Below are 19661 nucleotides of genomic sequence, written 5' to 3' on the forward strand. Positions count from 1 at the left end.
TAGTGTCGCACTCAGCCAAATGCAATTTGCGAGTTTTTTTCGTGGTTTATTAATAGGTGAAGCTGAAAATAGGAGAAAACATTATTTCTGTGGGATTCTGTCATCTACAAATTAAGCACAGTGGCCTTTCAGGTCTCACGAGATTCGAAATACTGTCAGAGTAACTCATCTTTACACGTTTTACATCTCTCTGTTTAGGGTGGGCGGCGCGAGAGATCCTATCTTCACACCGGACTTTCCGGTCATGTCTAGAAGGGAACCCTTTTTTCGCGAAACTCTCGCAAGACATATACTCGCTGTTTCTTCACTGTGCACATTGTATTATATGTTATAATTATGTTTTATAACGTGAAAGCACTGTGGTCAAGACTGATTTAGGTTTATGGACAAAAATACTTGGTTGGGATTAAGGAAAGATCATTGTTTGGGTTAAAACAATCACTCTCGCGAGATCTTTTACGGGTCTGTGGTTCCCCTTCTAAGACACGACCGCGACTCGGAAGATTTTTTTTGTAACACCAAAGGCGCTTCCGGTTAATGAGGACACGTCACTCATTCGACTGAGGAAGAGGACCTGTGCAAAAGTCGCTTGTTGGTCCATTTTATACAAACTACACGGCAAAATCATGTCGAACTCGGTCATATCGGTTATTTCTCGGTTTCTGGAGGAGTACACCACCACGACTCCTAACAAGCTGAAGGTGGTGGACGCATATCTGCTGTACATCTTGCTGACAGGAGCGCTGCAGTTCCTATACTGTCTGCTCGTCGGTACCTTTCCATTCAATAGCTTTCTGTCTGGCTTCATCTCCTGTGTGGGCTCTTTTATTCTCGCAGGTAAATCATTGATAAGTTAAATTTTGTTATGTCTTTTCAGTGAATTATATAATGCATCAGTTTGAGGGTTTCAGTCAGTCACTGGAGGACTTCTGGCCCATTGGTCGACGTGTGTGCAGACACAAGCTAAGCTAAACTAGCTAACTGAGCTAAAGTTTCCTGGCTTGCGTTGTGATAATTTAAAAATCTAATAAATGTCAGTACTGTCTGAGTAGGAACATGTTTAAACACTCACTCAAAGACACTGGTGGAAGAAATACTTAAATCTTTGCAAACGTTGTAATGGCACAGTGTAAAACACATGTAAAAATTTTAAGTAAAAGTACCAAGCTATTAGCATTAAAATATTCTTTAAGTAAAAGTACTCATTTGGCAGAATGGTCCATTTCAGTATAATATATAATATATCAGGATTTAATTAGTGGAGCATCAGTGTGTTACTCTCTTTCATGTTGCACCTGGTAAAGGTTGAGCTAATTTCAGTTTCTCCATACACTGCTGAGTATCATGATTAATTAACTGACTTATATCTTGTGTTAATTATCTGAATCTGCAAAGTAACTCCTACCTCAAAAGTGTACTTAAGTACTTAGTTACTTTCCACCACTGCTATTAGAATTAAAATGTACACTCAGTTGCAATTTTAGGCACAAACAAAACTAATCTAATAATATATATTGCTGTACAATTCAACACCACCACAAATTGAAGCCATAATTACCATAAATGTTATTTGATGCCTTTCCAAAACAGTTTCAGCAGGCTAAATACTGCTCATTATAAGAATGGAGGTAGGATCAGTCTTGGCTAGGTGTGCCTAATAAACTGGCAAATAGGTGAACCTTAGTACTTACTTTCAGAATAACTTGTTTTCCCATAGTGGTGAACAGTTGAAACCCTGCAACTCAAAGCCTATATTGACATAACTAGGCTTACGTCATAAATTGGGTGAGATTTAGCTATTGGGTCAATAAGAGACAGTGATGTTCATTACGTCGCTTATCTCTACAGTTAATTGTTTTGGCTATAAATTGTCAGAAAATTAAAAATAGCCCATTAGAATTCCCCAAAGCAAAAAATGACTCAAAGATATTCAGTTTGTAGTGAAAGAAAAAGTAATACAACTTCTCATACTGGAGAACATGGTACCAGAGAGTGTTTGTCATACGTCTTTGATAAATAATTTAAACCATTTTCATTAACTTTGATAATCAATTATCAAAATAGTTTAATTCTTCTGTCCTTTGAATAATCAATTAATTAGCTAGTAGTTGAATAGTAATATAAAGTTTTGTCAGCTTTAAAGAAGTATTTTTTTATGTTTCATAATTGTTTGAGTTTTTAAAATATGGTCCTCAGTTGAAACAATTAGATGATTAATCAGTTAATCAATTGAAAGAAAATTGGTTGACAACTATTTTGACAATTTAATAAGTGTTTAAGTCATTTTTCAAGAGAAAAAAGTCAAACATTTGCTGGTTTTCTTTGTCCTTTATTAGCGTACGTGAAGAGTCTTTAGGTTTTGGACTGTTGGACAAAAGAAGCATTTTGAGAATGTTACTGTGGGCTCTGGGAAATTATGATGAGCATTTTCCACTTTTTTGACATTTTGTAAACTAAACAACTAAAAATTGATTAATCATGAAACTAATAATCAGACTAATCGCTAATAATTGTAGCGCTATCAACAGTTTTGTGTAGTTTTCAATACTGTTAGCCTGAACAGTACAAGGGAGAATGAATCGGACACAATCACAAGTCTCATTCCTCTGAATTTCTGGTTTTATGCAAACTTCAAAGTAACAGATGCACCATCATTCTTCATTCACTTTAGAGCTACCTGTCTGTGAAAATGTAACCATAGCAACAATAGAAAGTGTTTTTGTTATAAAACATAAATTTGTGTGTATTAATGCTGAAGTTGCTGCATTAAGTTGAGTTTATGTGCTAAACGAACAACTGACAACATGAATCATTTAGTTGATAATGATTATATTTGTTAGTAACAGTCATAAAGTCTTTAAGTGTTATTTGTGGGTCTAATGTGTAGAAAACAAATACTGAATCCTCCATGTCTTTTGTTTTTTTCCTTAGTGTGTCTTCGTATCCAGATCAACCCACAGAACAAAGGCGAGTTCCTGTCCATCTCACCAGAGAGAGCCTTTGCTGACTTCCTATTCGCTCACACCGTCCTCCATCTGGTCGTGATGAACTTCATTGGCTGAAACAGACATGCATCTGACTCACAGTGTCCCCCCCCCCTCTCAGAAGGTGTATATTTCACACGTGCATTTCTCATTTTTAAAATTGGATGTCAGTGTAGTTCAAACCCGAGTACAGATCTTCACACTTTAACCACATTTTTTGTGGTTAGTTTTCCCTCTGGCTGTATGCTGCTCAGACTATGACATTTCTGCAGCTGTTGGTTGTGATTACTTCCTTCTCAGAGTGATTTCTCCATCACATCATGTTACATCTAACACTTCCTGCTTGACAGATCCTACTAATCAGTTAGGCGTGAATGTTGTTCTGTACTGACAGGCTTTATTCCGTTTGTGAAATGGCTGGAAGCCAGACCGGTCAAGCGTCAACACCAAGTAGTTTTAAAAAAATGTGTCTTTTATGAATTTTGTACCATCGTTATCTCTGAATATGAGAAAACCTCTCCCAGAGGTGATGTGTGTGTGTGTGTGTATTTGATATGTATCAGTATTTATAGTGTTGAGCGATGTTGAAGTGGGCTTTTATACTGAAATGTGTTTACTGTATTGGTTTATCCTCATAAAACAAGAAATATACCCTTGTCCTGTGGGTGCTCTCTGTCACATTAACCATTCTTGCCAGTCCATTCTCAGAGGAACCGCGCCAGATATTACACATGATAAGATAGACTTCAGTCTTTTCTCCTCTGGGGAGATCCACATGATACTACATATTGCAGTGTTATTGAATTTTTAGACTTGCAGGCGGGTGTGAAGGCCGTACTGCATCCTCTTCTGTTGCTTCTGAATAACGACTCCCATAACTTAAATGTCACTAACCCCACAACCACCTCTTCTTTTTTTTTCATAGATCACAACAAGAGACATTATCAAAACTCCCCCTCAAGACATGATGCTACATCTGTTAACGTGCCACTGATTTGGAGAGTCCTGTCCCGCCATCAACATTGACTCAGTTGCGTCTCCTCACATGAGATGGAGTACAATTTTTCTTACTGATAATGGTTGATTTCATTCATTCTTTTTTTATGTTAAAATTTGTAAGGCATTCCCTTTTGCACTGAGAAGAAGAAATAAAAATAACTGAAATGGTGACCTTGTGAATAATGAAGCAGTCCTTGAATGAAATATAGTCTTTTCCATTTAGTTTTCAACAGCAGCAGACTTGATTTCAGAATAATACTGTGTGAGGCGAGGAAGATAAGGAATGGTAGTTGTCATAATATTGGATGTATTGTATCTACAGACCATAAAGGATCTATTCACATTTTTGAATACATTACATTCTCTGATTGAGTGTGAAGAGGTTTAAGATTTAGCAGAAAAATGCATTCGTACATTACAAGTTAAAGGTCCAGTGTGTAAGATTTATGGGGTTTTATTGTATAAACTTGTTTTCACTGGTGTATAATCCACTGAAAATAAAAAAAGCTGCACAGCCTATGTGGCTATTTACACCTGGGTGTATATAGCTTAGCATGGTAGAGACCTGAAGTCAGGTTTCCAGAAGCAACACTGCTGTTTTCACCAGAGGTGTAGATAGAGACAAACTATGATCTTTTCACAGTGCAGCAACTGTGTGATGCTATCATGTCAATATGGACCAAAATCTCTGTGGAATATGTCCGATAACTTGTTGAATCTATGTCACGAAGAATTGAGGCAGTTCTGAGGGCAAAGGGGGGGTGGGGGTTAACCCGGTACTAGCAAGATGTACCTAATAAAGTTGCCAATGAGTTTATTATACTGCTGTGTAAAAGTAACTAAATACATTCACTCAAGTACTGTACTTGAGTATAATGCTGAGGTACTTGAGCACTTAAATTTTCATTATACTTTACATTTCAGAGAGAAATACTTTTTAATTTATTATTTTTTATTATATTATTGTAAGTTAAGATTTTATTGATCCCTCTGGGTAAATTCAGAAGCTACCAGTATGTAAAGTAGCAGTCACTACTAGTTTGGGAGAGTCCCTGTACAAATGCTGCTTAAATAATTGGCAGCATATGAAAAACCTGTTGCAATCAGCTGCTACCTGAAGCTGCTGCTGCATGTACGTTGAAACCATGATGGGGAAAAAGAGTCTCATCTGTTCTCATTGAAAGAAACAGTCTGCTAGTGATGGAGAAGGAAAAAAATCACATAATGCCCCCTCTGAGCAGGCTCTTGGTGAGGGAAAAATAGTAAAGCTGTCAGTTTAATTACTTTATATTCATGAGATAAACATAAAAATGCCAATTAAAAGGTAATCTGCATGATAAATAAAGAAAAACAAAACAATTCAATTATGCTAATCATCAGCTTATCGTGATTTTTAATTTGACCTGGCCAGACATAATCACTATAAGAGCTCTCCACTGTAGTATAATCATAAATCAATAGCGCTTCAAAGGTAGAGTTAGTTGGATTTGTCCAAGCTGTTCATGAATGCATCACAACATCAAATACCAATGTTTTGGGGTGGTGAAACGTCCAGAACAGAGCAATATAATGAGAGAAAGTAAGGTAAATACAGGCAGAGAGCAGGAAAAAAGTTGCAGATTATAACTTTAACCTTTCGTACTTAAAACATATTTTGATATGTGTACATGTATTTTGTACTTTAAGTATTTCTATGCTGTGGTATTGCTGCTTTTAAATTATCTGAATACTTCTTCCACCACTAGGATAATTGTTACTGATGCATGCACACATAAGGCACAATATTTATCGCTAGATTAAGGGGGACAGTCTGTGTGCTTACTCTCACCTAGGTGCAAATAGACACTCTGAAATAGGAGAACTGTTGTTTTCTTGGCTTTAGAATGACCCATTTATATCTATAGAGGGCTCTGTAGTTTTGCAGCCACCGTAGTTCTCTACATACTTGAAAGTCAAAAGTGAGGTGAGGTGTTTGCAATCTGCAAGCTCACCACTAGATGGCACTAAATCCTGCATACTGGTCCTCAAACTTAGAAAGCCATTCAGTCATATTTCTCTATTTGAACGCACTGCATTATTTATATTTATTACTAAATGAGGATTGCATTGCATGAAACTAAACCAGAAAACACACAGTATTGTACAAAATATCCCCCAACCCACCTCACCCCCAAAAGCCCACTTTATTAGAGTGACCTCTATATAGTCGTATCACAGCTTCAAGTGTAGGACTTTTTACATCAGGGCTTGGTGGAGCTGCACACTCCATCAGGAGCTGGTTACAGAAACATCTGTTTAAAGGTTGACAGGGCAAAAAATATAACTTTGCGAAAAATTGCCAGGAAAAGGCTCCATCGCTTGTAGAACTTGTTTTGAACCCCACAGATTGCATCATTTGTTAAAAGTCGACCTGAAAGTATAACATATTCTTGAGCCAATGAGAGCGCTCCAGCTTGAGCAGCAGGCTTACTGCCTGCCTATCATGCTAAGAGAGGAGGAAAAGCAAGAACATTACACCCCAGAGCAATGAGGAGCTTTGCTTCTATTAACTTGTTCTGGAATAACTGATAGAGTCAAACGCATTGCAGCTGAAATGCTTTAAACTGCACAGGGCTGTGGGGTGTGAATGTGTGTGCCAGTTTGAACTGGATATGAGACTGCCTTGCATACAGAGATGAAAAACGGACTGAATCATGTCGGCACCCCAGGTCTCTGCAGTAAAGGTCAGATCTAAATCTCCTCCTATGGTGATTTAATAGCAGACAAAGAGGTAGTCTATCCATCTACCCACCCACATATAAAATGGATAACATTAGCATCAGTGCTTTTGAAAACGGGTCCACATAAAGAAAGAGTGGGGATTCTGGGAACTGAGTTACTGGATTGTTTCAGGTCAGATGTGTTCAAAATCTAAACAAGGAGGTGAAAGACACCACATTAACACATTTTTACAGGAGTTGGATGAGCATGAGCCCTTTATGTGTTTATTATGCTGTATTCAGGGTAAGTTGGGTAACTGGAAGCCACCAGCTGTCAGTGTTGGAAGAAGTATTTAGATACTTTACTCAGGTAAAAGTCAAAAACATATTTTTCCTCTTAGCTTCCATCTAGATTGTTTTGGTGTGAGTTGCAGAGTTTTGGAGATACCTGCCATAACGATGTCTGCCTTCTTTCCAACATGATGGAACTAAATGGCACTTGCTTACACTTTGTGTTGCTCCAAGTGCCTCAAAATTATATTTGAAAAACTCAACACCAGATTCTCTTTCCAGAAATCACGACCCAATTACTCAAACTAATCCCTGCACCTTTCTGTGAACAGCTTCATGTAGAAACTACTTTTTCTCATATAAAGAAAGTAGTTCCAGTAGATTCTACTGTAGAAAGGAAATAGTTCCTACATGAAACTGCTCACAACAAGGTCTGTGGATTTTTTTGAGTAACTAGGTCATGATTTCTCGAAAAAAAACCAAAAAACATTGCTGTTGACTGTTTCTAATGTATTTTTATTTGGTGCTTTGAGCACCAAAAGAGGACTGACATCTGGTTCCATTATTTTGGTGACAATGTCAGACATCCCTACAGCTGATGACTCCAAAACTCAACAACTCACACCAAAACTATCAAGATGGATCAATAGCAGGGCAGATAAACAGAAAAATATGTACTGACTTTGGGGTGAACTGTCCCTTTAAGTAAATACGCAAGTATTAAAATACAAAAAGAAAACAAAAAAACATTTATTCAAAGCTTAAAACTAAATTACTCACTGTTTAGGCCCAAATTGTATAATTCAGTGGTGAAAACAAAATAAATATTTCTAGCTCTTTATTCTGGTGCCACAGCAGAGGATACTTCTGTATCTCCTGCCAGATGGCAGCAAGAGTTTTCTTGTCCTGGGCAATGCACATCCCACACCAGTTTGTAATGTTTCTAGTCAGGATGCTTTCTATTGCTTCTCTGCAGAAGTTAAAAATACCTCAGCACAGGAATTTTGCCATATTAACTTCATATACAGCCATTTCTGACATTTAGCAGTAGTTCTTTTTTCCTCTGGATATGAAGTCTCATTGATGTTTGAAATCTGGCCAGTTATGGTGTTGACATCTGCAAACTTCACAGGCGAGTTCTCTCCATGTTGGGGGCTGCAGTCGTGGGCGTGCAGTGTGAATAGGAGGGTGCCGAGCACACGGCCTTGGGGTCCACCAGCATTGAGCTCTAGAGGAGACACCTTTGATCCAAACTGTCTGGGCTCTGTTTGTGAGTCCAACATCCAGTTACAGAATAATATAATAACAATAATATATATTCCATTAATATATATTTTAATATATTATGTATTATAATCTAAAAGCAAATCATATTTTGTAATATATAGTATTATATCATATATTATTCTGAAACAGACCATTCTGCATTATGAGTAGTTTCACTTTTGGTGCTTAAAGTATATTTTGATGCTAATACTTTTGTGTTAAAACAACACAATGACAATGCCAAGACCATGGAACCACTAGTATGATTTTAATGCTGTGATTGGTCAAGGTATCAATCTATTTTATATTTTCTATAATGTTTGGTGGTTTAACATCATAACACTATATTGTATTTTATGTGTTCATTATAGGTCTTAAAATCTTAATATGTTACTAAAACTGTTAAATAAATGGAGGGGAGTGGAATAAATAGTATTTTCCTCTGTATCATACAATTAGAATGCTCAAATAAAGTTCAGAAACTGAATAAATGTACTTTCCACCACCGCTTAGTGTACTTGGTGTATAAAGTAATCAGATCGCAGACCACGTCTTCCTAAAAATAGGAAGTAATTTAAGGGAGTAATTTATTCCGTAGACTTAGAAAATGGACTGTGATGATATGTCTTTTTGACTAAACTGCTCCTCCTTGCACTGGAGGAAAAACAGTCTCATTTATAAGTCTCCATTTAGAGCAATAGCCTGTTGGCCAAAGTACTGGTCTCACACTGAAACCACTAAGCAATGTAGATTAGAATCTGAATAATGAAAACAAATCATTAGAAGACATCATGACACCGTGTTGCTCAAGCCATACGTACTGTGAGGTTATGGAAGGATTCTTGCCATTGCAAACATGAAGGCATAGACACTGATAGAATACCTTTTTCCTTGACATTTTCATCAGCTTTACATTTCCTGTGAGACAGGAGGGAAACATCTGATTAATCTTGCTTAGTTTGAGTCAGCAATTCACCAAAATAAAGTCTCTTGTAACAGAGACAAATGTAAAACAGTCTTTCACCAAGCTGGAAGGAATGTCAGGATATTGTGAAATGTCACGAAACTCCCTTGACTGGAAATAATTATTTTTCTGAAAGTTAAGTTACGATTCTCCAGTCTGCCCGAATGGCCAGTTTCATTTCTGAGTTCTGCTTACATTTTTTTTCCAGGAAATGGATGACCATAAAAGGCTTTGCAGCACGGACTTTCGGGACATCCTTGACACCCTTCATGGAGCAAATTGAGAGGCTTGGAATAATTGTTTGTTAATTCAGTGGCTGAGGGGGCTGTGTGTAGAAGCTTAATCCGACAAATGAAGACTGGACCAAATCCAAAGTTTTCAGGCATCAAAATCAAATAATTTCTTTGGAGCCTGCCAAATGAATTCTCTGCATTCAGGGAGGGAAGGCACTCAGCATTCAGTTGCTTGGGAGAAAAGGTTATTAAAAGATGGCTAACACTGAAATAATATAAGCTGCAGATATAAGACAGTGATATAAAATGTCCAAAACTTCAACATGTTTGGAAGAAAATGTATTCACTTTCTTGCACTGAGTTAAATGACAAGATCGATTCTACTCTTTTGTCTCAGGCTAAAGAGTGTATATGTAGGACTGGATTATTCTCCCAAATGACAGGTGTAGACATCACAGATGCCTCGTTCCATATGTGCAGTAGATCGGCATCTGTAGTGGCTGCATGATCAAACCCATGAACCGATCTGCGTGGTCACAACAATTTTTGGGGTATGTGGATATCCACACAGAGCCTATGTATACTCCCTCTGAGGACAAAGTCTACATCATGCGGACCCTCGCAAGCGAAAACTCTTAACACCAACTATCTGCTCTGCGCGGACATCCACGTACATCGATTTTACACTTGTCCACGGAATGCAGCCACACAATACAAACACTGATCTGCTGTGAGAGTGTGGGACACATCCACCAAGTGGAAGTAGTATAAACACAACAACTGTAAGAGGCGTCCATGGTCTGAGGGTATAATCAAGGTTTAAATATAAAGCTAGAGTCAGGGTAGGATTAGTTTAGCATAGCACACAACACTATACAAAAACCTGTGCCCCTGTAATTAGGTGTGAGCAATATAGCAAAAATTCATCATCATGATAGTGTTTTGCTTTTAGCTTTTTGCTATCATGATGATGAAGTTTCAAATTAGTATTGATAATAACTGATAATGCAGGCTATGTGTACTCTAAAGGATGGAAGCAGCTAAGGTAAGAAAATAAGTTTGTTGTATTAGTGCTGGGCGATATAGATAAAATCAATCAATAAATCTTCAGATATTGCCAAAATATTGTAGGTATGACCTTTTTACAAAATAATAATACGGTGAGATTTTTGATAAATAATGATCAGTAATGTGGTTAGTGGGTAAAAGAAAATAATTGAAGCGCTAGGAGAGGCTGGTAAGATCAGAAAATTACATCACTTTATCGTAATGCGATGTAATATCGATAAATTGCTCAGTCCCACCTGTAATGCCCCATAATGCTGTTGGGTTACCTTTGGACAGAGCCAGACTAGCTGTCTCTCCTTGTTTTCAGTCCTTACGCTAACATAAACTAACCGGCTGGTATCTGTAGCTTCATAAAAATTACCATACAAATAAGAGTGCTGTAAATCTTCTTATCGAACTCTTGGGAAGAAAGCTAATAAGCTTTCTCAAAATGTTGAACCACTTCCCTGAGGTCTTGGTTTCTTAGGAATGTCTGAGAAAATAATGAATCCTGTATTGAAAAATAGGCTATGAAAAGGTACCCAGCATGTCACTTCACAGAAACTTTTTACTGGTTTTAACAGTTTTTCACACATTTTGCATTAAGCTTTTTCCCTTTTAAAATATTTCGTGATCAGAGAAAACCAGGAGGGAAACACTTTCTAGTTTGTGGAAGTGAACTGACTTTCAGAAAGTACTAGATCATGGTAGTTTACCCCTGTGCCGCAGGCAGTGCGGCTTGTTAGATGTTTTTTTAAATTACTTTTAAAAACTAACTGGCACCTACATGGTTAACATCTGGAACATCTGGATCCAGCTCACGGTCACATGACCGAGGGGAAACTGGCTCTGCGGAACCTGGACTCTGTGTTTGCACAAGAGAGACAACTCACTTGGTAAACCTCAAACTGACGGTGAAACATGACGAAGCTCTTCATACTCGCCCTCAGCCTGTTATCATGGATCCCAGGTAATAACTCTGACTACTGAGGCTATATGCTTACAAAAGTTGTAATAATGGAAGAAAAAAAGAGTTTTTAGGATGATTAATGTCTTCTCTGCAGCCCCCTCACGTCATTACTGTGCATTTGCCAAATACTGGTCCTACAATGTCAGACATTTCTTATGCTTCTCTTCTCTTTACTATTTTATTACTCTTGCTGAAAACAGACTTACCATTTTCTGCGGGAGGCTTTTGTGTTTTTCTTAAATCTTCCAAGCTCCTGTAATGTTTGCCCCTTGGCAAGAGTATGTCTGATGTTTATTTTGTCAAGTCTCCAAAGGCCTGTTATATTTGTCCCCCTAAATCTCTATTATAGAAGGATAATCCAATTTTGGAATAAGAAGTATGGAGAGGGAAGTCAAAGCAGGAAAAGTGTTTTGTTACAAAGGAAGCTGAAACCATAAATGTGGTACAAGTATTGCTCAAGGCCACTTTCCCCCATTCCTCAATCTTATCCCCTGTGAGTGACTGCTCCGTTATGACTGCAGCATGACTGAGAATTTAAAGTCTGTGTAAAGGGAATTCAGTTTTTCTTCAAAACATGTTATACAGGTTGGGAGACAGTTGCTGAAAACGTGAAAAGACTGAGAAGTATGTAGTATTGAACTGTGGGATTAGACCGTTAAACTGTTCAAGATTGTTTGGGTGGAGCTGAAAGATGGCTTGGTGATGCACCAGAAGAATAGTCCCCCCGTGAGCCAAAGCATAGCACGACCGCTGCCCTTACCACCCAACATCCCCTCCCTAACAGTCAGTTATGAACCTCCTAAGGTGACTCTCTCAGTCCAAAGCAGCCCAGCAGTTCACTTCAGCTCACTTCCGTTCCAACGGCCTGATGAAGAAGGAAAAAAAATACCATCCTCTCTCCGTCCTCTGGCTCTGTTGGCTCAAACATATCTGAACATATCCAATAAAGCTGTTAGATGGAGCGTCCATATTTCAGGTCATGTTCAGGTCGTAGTGGTATTTGACAGAGACAGTGGATCAGACACAGAAAACTGTTCATTTTTCCCAGATTTTTTTTTTTTTATAATTCAGATTTGTCTGGTTGGTTAATACCATGTTTCTGGGGTGTGACAAACTCAGAGCACATATATAATAAGTAATATAAGTAATATAACATAAGTTCAAGCTAGTGTCTAACATTTCTTTAACTCTTTTCCAACAGCCATCCTCTGCAAGGTAACCACAGCTGGAGTGCCCACAGTCCTGGAGGGTGAATCCCTTGTAATCCCGTGTCATTATGAGCCTCAGTACGCCAGCTATGTGAAATACTGGTGCCAGGGGAGAATGAGGGAGTTCTGCTCCAGCCAAGCTCGGACAGATGACACCAATCCGCCCAATCCAGCTGAGGACAAAGTCACCATTTTTGACGACCCGGTCCAGCTGATGTTCACTGTGACCATGAACAACCTGAAGGTGGAGGACTCTGGGTGGTACATGTGTGGCGTGGAGATAGGCGGCGCGTGGAGTGCTGATGTTGTCAGTTACAAAAAAATCGAGGTCATTCATGGTGAGTAATGGAGTGATTTTGGACTGATGAATCTTCTTTGACATTTAGAAAAAAAAGTTTCATGCATTTCAAATGCTTAGATTACAAATGCAAGATCTTAATATGAGTTGATTGCTTTCTTGCAGGTTTGTCAGTGGTGAACAGCCAAGTGAGTGGTGAAGAAGGGAGCAGTGTCACAGTTGAATGTCAATACAGCGAGAGATTCAGGTATTTGATCATCCCATTCATCGTATTACACCTGTGTCACTTTTATTTACTGTCAGACCCTGTAGAATCCTCATTTGTCGAATCCAACATTTATAGAGCAGCAAACCTGAGAAACATGGTTATTTGTTTGAGATCTTCAATTCAAGCCAAATTCTGATGGACAGTCAGCCTTCACTGACTCCCCTGTGACTGCTTGTCAACAGAGAAAGTGAGAAGAAGTGGTGTCGGAGTGGAGACTGGAGCTCCTGTCTGTCGACCGGTTCTGAAGGGAGCTACGAAGACACTTCAGTGGCCATCAGCGATGACAGAACTAGGACTTTCACTATAACCTTAAAGAAGCTGCAGTTGAGAGATAGCGGCTGGTACTGGTGTTCGACGGGACAGCAGAAGATACCCGTGCAACTGCAGGTCACACCTCGTCCCAGCACCAGTAGGTTGCCCTTAAAATAATTTAAAAAATGATATTACAAGTTAGTGAGACATTCTTATTCGATGCATTGCTCAAGCTAAATTGGACAAGAATTTAACTTAAAGCCATTAATTAATTGAACTTGGAGGCCATGGAACAAGCAAACACAACTTTGACGTAATGTGCAATTTTTTATTAGCCTATTTACACATCCACAAATTGTGTGTCTGTCCATCCAGTATTCAATCTCAATTTAGTTTTGCTTTAGTTTGCGGCAACTCTTGATGAAAATATCAAGCTCATTAGGTGCTAAATGATCTATTGTGGTCATGAGCTAGTCACTAAGTTTGTTCGCCATTTGGTGCTGAGCAGGTAGCATGCTGTAGGGATATTTGAGCTAAATTGGGCCAAAGAACCAAGACAATGAGCCCCTGTTTGGACAGCCCATTATTCTCAAACCCCAGAAGTCAGAAAAAAGTCCCATTTGACCCAAAGCCCAGTTCAACACCATGTTATCTCAAAAACAAGCACCCATTGCTCCAGAAGCCAATTGCTCCGAAAATACACACTCTTCCTTAACTGACATACTAACCTCAACCCCTGACCCTAACAGCTGCAGGGAGAGTGTGTATTTTTGGAGCAGTGGGTGTTTGTTTTTGGGATCAGATAAATGAGCTTTCGGTCCAGTATGATATTTTTTTGTACTACTGGGGTTTTGGAACAATGGGCAGCCCCCGAGTCTACTTACACACAATTAAATGCTAACATCAAGATGCTAACATGGTCACAGTCACAACACTAACATGCTGATTTTAAGAAGGTGTAATGTTTTATAAACGTCTGAAAGAATGATAAAGGAAAAAAATGTTTTCCAGGTATTTGGTCACAAACCAAACTACTGGGCAAAATATAATTTTGACCAAATGATGGCATTAGATAAAAAAGTCAGGGGATCAACAAAGTGATTCCACCAAATTTTATCCATCCAGTTTATTGAGATTTTTCACCCTGGATCAACAGACTGACAAATCGATGTTGCCATCTCTAGGGTTTCACTGTCAGTATAACTCAAAATATTGAGGCACCATTCTGAAAGGTTTTCACTGAGATTTCAATCTGGAAACCATTAGAAATCTGTTGAGCCTAGCAGGTGGAATCCAGACCAGTCAGTGCACTATGGGGAGCTGAACTCCTGAATGTTATTGAAGACCATTTAAACTAAGCATTGCAGTTTTGAAGAGAGGCCCAATTTCGTCGACTATGTGGCCTTTTCCCCATGTCGGTTTGTGGCTGCTGAAATGAGAAGTGCAGCCTTAAAGATCAATATGTGTTTGTGACAGATGGCAGGAGCTCTTAGGTCTCCGGCTGTACAAGATATCGATTATTATGAGTCAGTTATCAAGAATATTGATGCTATGAACTCTGCGGCTTCTGCTACAAACACTCTTTTGCTTATAGCAGTACATCATTTCTCAGCTCTGTGTGTAACATCTTCATCTTCAGCTGCGGTCACTGTGACATCTCCACCAAGTCACTCTGCTGCACTCCTGCCTCCACCCAAACCCATCACCAAGCAGTCCTGGAACAGTCACAGGTAAGACTGAAGTCCTTATAACTGCAATTTAAACTGATTGGGATAGTTCAGATTATTTGAGGTGGGGTTGTATGAGATGACTTGATGCTGGTCAACATGCCCCCAGTTTGGAGAAGCAGAGAAGAGTACTAGCAGGGAAGCTAATCAATGTGCTGCTGTGGACAGAGTCAACAGCAAAACTGCCACTTTTTAGTGGTTTTCTCAGCTTTACCTTGCTGTGAGACAGCCTTTGCCGACGGGAAACAGCTATTAAATAAGAAAAATTCCACTTTCTCTCACTCAACCAGACTCCTTTGGCAAAAACAATCATTTTAGCTCACAGATCACAGTCAAACATGATCAAACACTGGTCAACCACCACTTCAGACAGTCTGATTTTGGTGAATCCAAGCGAACCTCTCAAAACACCTATGTCACACAATAACAAAAACAAACTAACAGATCGAGGCAGCAGTAGACCAACAAATGTGTGCTGTGAGATAAAATTACTGATTTTGATTATTTATTTAATTATTTTGGCTAAAGTACATTTTGTTTCTGACCTTCAGCCCAGCAGTACATTGCTTAGCTCCCTACACAGCTACCCCTACTTCTTTTCTAAAGTGGGGGCGTGCCATCCACTGTAGATAATACACTGACTTTTGATAAGTACATCATACAGGCAAGGTCAGCAATTGCTTCACATCCAAAGCTACCAAAGGTCCCCTAAAATGCCTCATAAACTTCTTAAACTTACTTATGTTTTTTTTCTTTTATTTTACTTTTTGCTAATTAATTATCTTTTTATAAATGCATAGGCTAAAATGGCATCAGAATGCTTAGTTCATGAGTGTCATGGACTATATTCCATGACCTTACTGCACATCTGTGGAAATTCTGGAAGATAGTAACCAACTCGTGTAAACAAAGAACTCAATGTGGAGTACAGACTGAAAAATGAAGCAAAGCAAACAAAGGAGTAAGCAGGAGGATACTAAAAGACTATATTCACCCCAGTCACAGTCTGTTCACCCTGCTGCCTTCTGGCAAGAGATACAGAAGTATCCACTGCCATGTCACCAGACTAAAAAGCAGCTACTTCCCTCAGGCTGTGAGATCGCGCAATTCATTCTCAACACTCCAACATGAATAAAACTTTAATTTTATGACATTATTTATTCAAGCGTTGAAAAAGAGCAAAAACAAGGGATGAAGAGGGCCCCAAATGACTAAATCCGCCGCCCCTCCCCTGCATATAACCCCACTTCAAATAACTATCCCTTTAACGTAACTCAGCTATTTAAACGATGTGTATGAGTGATGGCAACTGCTTTAAGATAAAACTCCTCCTGGGGCACATCCTCCATGTTTAAATTTACACAAGTGCCAGTCCTTTACAGCACCTTCCATGTCTGATGATGCTTATTTGTCATGAGTTCAGCTCAGTCAAGCACAGATAATGATCGTACCATTCTTGCCCAGGAGTATCTATCTGTCATCATCTTGGCCGTCATGTTACTCTGTAAGAAGTACAGATGCAGCATGAGCCCGAGGTGCTCTTGCAGCCGGCCTGTCTCTTCACACTGCTCTTTGTCTGTGTTTTAGTCACATCTTGGAGACTTTGCTGGTGTGTGCTTCTCTCATGCTCCTCGTGGGCATGGCCATATTGGTGAGAAAGTTGTGGAGACTGCACAGTAAGGCATCTTGAATATTAAACATCAAATCATACCACTAGCCCTCGCTGTAGGTCTATGAAATATCTTGCATGCATTAAATATATCTGCATTGTTATTACTTGTGGCTTATAGATCCTCTGTATCTACTTCTAGTGCAGGATCCTGTGTTGAGACAAGTTAAGGAGGAGAAAGCAATCATCAACGTAAGCCCCCGTTGAAATATCGGTCGCTATTCATAACACGTTATTTAAAAACAAACACCATTATCAAGGATAAGCTTTAGCGATTATCATATTCATTTTTTCTTTCTGTCTCCCACAGAAGTATTCACTGGATGTAGGTGACCTGCAAAGCGCTGATGTCGTTTTCACAAACAGGGATTCCCAGGATATGTACTGAGCTTCGTCAGTCCAGAGTCTATTTTTACTGTGCGTAATTGAATGTAATTTTGTGTGAGTTTACTGCACACAACACAAGCTTTATTTGCGTACCGCTGCATTTACAGACATATATGATGCTTTCTGCTTGCTGTTTTTCATGTGGAACTGTCATAGGCTGAAAATCAAGAGCACAGTTCCTTTGATTTCACCAAAATACAATCATGTGGTCTTCAATTTAACTTGGTCACAAGCAGCGCTGTAACTACCACTAAGGACATTAAGGTCATGTGTTCTGTGTTGTCTGTAGGAATTTAGGGATTATAGCAGCCTAACGTAGTTTATACATTACAGTTAAAAACATACACATGGTATTTTTTAGGCTGATTCCAGCATTTGTAGACAGTAAGAATTATATTCATTTTATTTTCAAATAAATACATATTTGATTCATTATTTTTCCTCAAGATTTATCCTTTATCTACTGATAATTTTCAATTTAAGCAAGACCTCAGTAATTTGTATGACATAGAGATAGTTTGTTGTTATTTTAATTAAAGTCTGGGCTTTATAAATGTCAGAGCATTGCTGCTGAAAATATGAAAAGACTGAGAACTATGTATGACTCAATTCTGGAGTTAGTCCCGTAGACTGTTCACAATTTCTGTGTTCAGGAATTTTTTGGGTGGACCTGAAACATGGTTTGGTGAGATGCCAGAGCCATGGTCCCTCTATATAAGCCCCACAAACCAACACAGAACGACCCCCCCCCCCCTCATACTCCCTAATAGTCAGTTACGAACGTACCTTAAGCGTCTCTCTCAGTCCAAATCAGCCCTGCAGTTCACTTCAGCTCACTTCAGCTAGCTCAAACATATCTGGACATGTCCAACAAAGCTGCTAGACAGAGTGTCCGTGTTTAAGATTGTTTTCAGGTCATAGTGATGTTTGACACTGAGGCCAGCGGAGCGGACACGCCCCCAGCGTTTCAGAGAAAACTGCTAATTTTTTCATCCTTTTGAAACCTAATTCTATATATATAAACAGTTTTTCCCATCATTCAAATTTGCTTGTGTGGATAGTTTCTGTGGTGTCAGAACACACATTCATTGTTGCTTTATATGATCTTTAAACTTGTGATGATTGAGTTTTGGCCACTTGGGGGCAGCAGAAACAAGCAAATAAAAAAAAATTGGTGTAAAAATGGTATAAGTTTGATTTAATATGGCAAATTTGTTAGCTAATAAAACATTCAGCAGGTGTGGAGGCACATTAACATTCATTAGGAGTCGTGTTTGTGTCCAACTGATGAATCCAAAATAATATTTTCAACTTTCCATTTCATTGTGTTCTGTTTCAGTTACTTTAGTTATTTCATATTTCTTGTGGATTTTATATCCGTGTGTCCAGTTAAAATAATTTCCTTTAAATAAGTGGTTTTGTTTTTTGTATTACTACAATTGTTTAAAACATTATTTACCTGAATACTTGCCTACTCTGAAAGGAGCAAAATTGTTGTACTTGCCCTTTAGAAGAGAGCACTGTTGCTTTAAGAGGGAGAAGAGAAGTGCTGTATATAGGCTGAAGGAAAATGTGCTCGTGCTAAATTGTGAGACTGTATTAATAAAAGTTGCGAAAAGAAGATGGACGTGTTTTCTGGCAGTTTATTTTGAAGGTGCAACATTTCCCAGAAAACCCTGGTTGGACATTGACATTATGTCCTTGGACAAAAATGGTCCCTGTGGGATGCCAAAAACTGCAATGTGGTTATGAGGTAGACGCCCAATAATGGTTTGGTCAGACTCTCTGTTACAAACCAGAAAATACTGATCATGTCGTCGCTATGAAAAAAGCAAACGTCTGTCTGTTTTTTGTAGACTGCCATTTGACTGACATTTTATTTGGTAGTGATCAGACGTGTCCAGTCCAAATACTCCACATGGTGTTTACACATGGTGTTTGTAAGAGCCAAAGGTCTTCATCCAAACTGTCTCTGATCACACATGGTAGAAGTTTGCCTTCAGGGCTTTCTGCCATAAGGTCAGGCGTGACAAAGTCCTTGTAGGGAGCAGATCAGGGTGCGTCAAAGACAGGACTCTCAACTGGGTGATCTGAGCCTTAGTCGATGTATTATTTTCAGTTTTTTGGATGTAGAAAGCCATTGAATGCACACTGCATATAAACTTAAGCAGAATAGCTGAATTGGCCTGTTAATGGTAACAATGTTGCTATGACACCCAGGAAGGACGTCCAGGTAACATCCCAGATAAGGCTGGATACTGTTTAAAAAATTCTACCAGTACCAGTTCCAATGCCAGTACCCCTAAGGTGATACAGTACTTAATTTGATGTGTTTTTCTGAAGGTTCTTCTTTATGAAGAATGATTGTGGTGATTGGCTGTGAGCAAAACCAAACAGTC

General features: G+C 38.8%; 2 protein-coding genes across 2 annotated transcripts; both read left to right on the forward strand.

The window, feature by feature from the left end:
• Positions 1-527: 527 nt before the first annotated feature.
• dad1 (defender against cell death 1) lies at positions 528-4154 on the forward strand. Its single transcript, XM_084733052.1, has 3 exons — positions 528-837; positions 2932-3108; positions 3910-4154. Exons 1-2 carry the CDS (start codon positions 627-629, stop codon positions 3060-3062), a joined length of 342 nt encoding a protein of 113 aa, XP_084589178.1. The 5' UTR covers positions 528-626; the 3' UTR covers positions 3063-3108; positions 3910-4154.
• A 7235-nt stretch (positions 4155-11389) lies between these two features.
• pigr (polymeric immunoglobulin receptor) lies at positions 11390-17773 on the forward strand. The gene is made up of 8 exons (XM_084732496.1): positions 11390-11453; positions 12655-12999; positions 13125-13206; positions 13410-13636; positions 15119-15209; positions 16794-16882; positions 17018-17067; positions 17186-17773. Exons 1-8 carry the CDS (start codon positions 11405-11407, stop codon positions 17261-17263), a joined length of 1011 nt encoding a protein of 336 aa, XP_084588622.1. The 5' UTR covers positions 11390-11404; the 3' UTR covers positions 17264-17773.
• Positions 17774-19661: the final 1888 nt, after the last annotated feature.

Source organism: Lutjanus erythropterus, chromosome 12 (genome assembly GCF_056507025.1).
Source record: "Lutjanus erythropterus isolate fLutEry1 chromosome 12, fLutEry1.hap2, whole genome shotgun sequence".
NCBI classification, from domain to species: domain Eukaryota; kingdom Metazoa; phylum Chordata; class Actinopteri; order Lutjaniformes; family Lutjanidae; genus Lutjanus; species Lutjanus erythropterus.

Bases quoted from the DNA above. Each gene is read 5' to 3' on its own strand.
- dad1 (XM_084733052.1), top strand. From the start codon at position 627: ATGTCGAACTCGGTCATATCGGTTATTTCTCGGTTTCTGGAGGAGTAC. The intron at 838-2,931 runs GTAAATCATTGA...TTTTTTCCTTAG, and splicing joins GGGCTCTTTTATTCTCGCAG to TGTGTCTTCGTATCCAGATC.
- pigr (XM_084732496.1), top strand. From the start codon at position 11,405: ATGACGAAGCTCTTCATACTCGCCCTCAGCCTGTTATCATGGATCCCA. The intron at 13,637-15,118 runs GTAGGTTGCCCT...CTTCATCTTCAG, and splicing joins CACACCTCGTCCCAGCACCA to CTGCGGTCACTGTGACATCT. The intron at 17,068-17,185 runs GTAAGCCCCCGT...TGTCTCCCACAG, and splicing joins AGGAGAAAGCAATCATCAAC to AAGTATTCACTGGATGTAGG.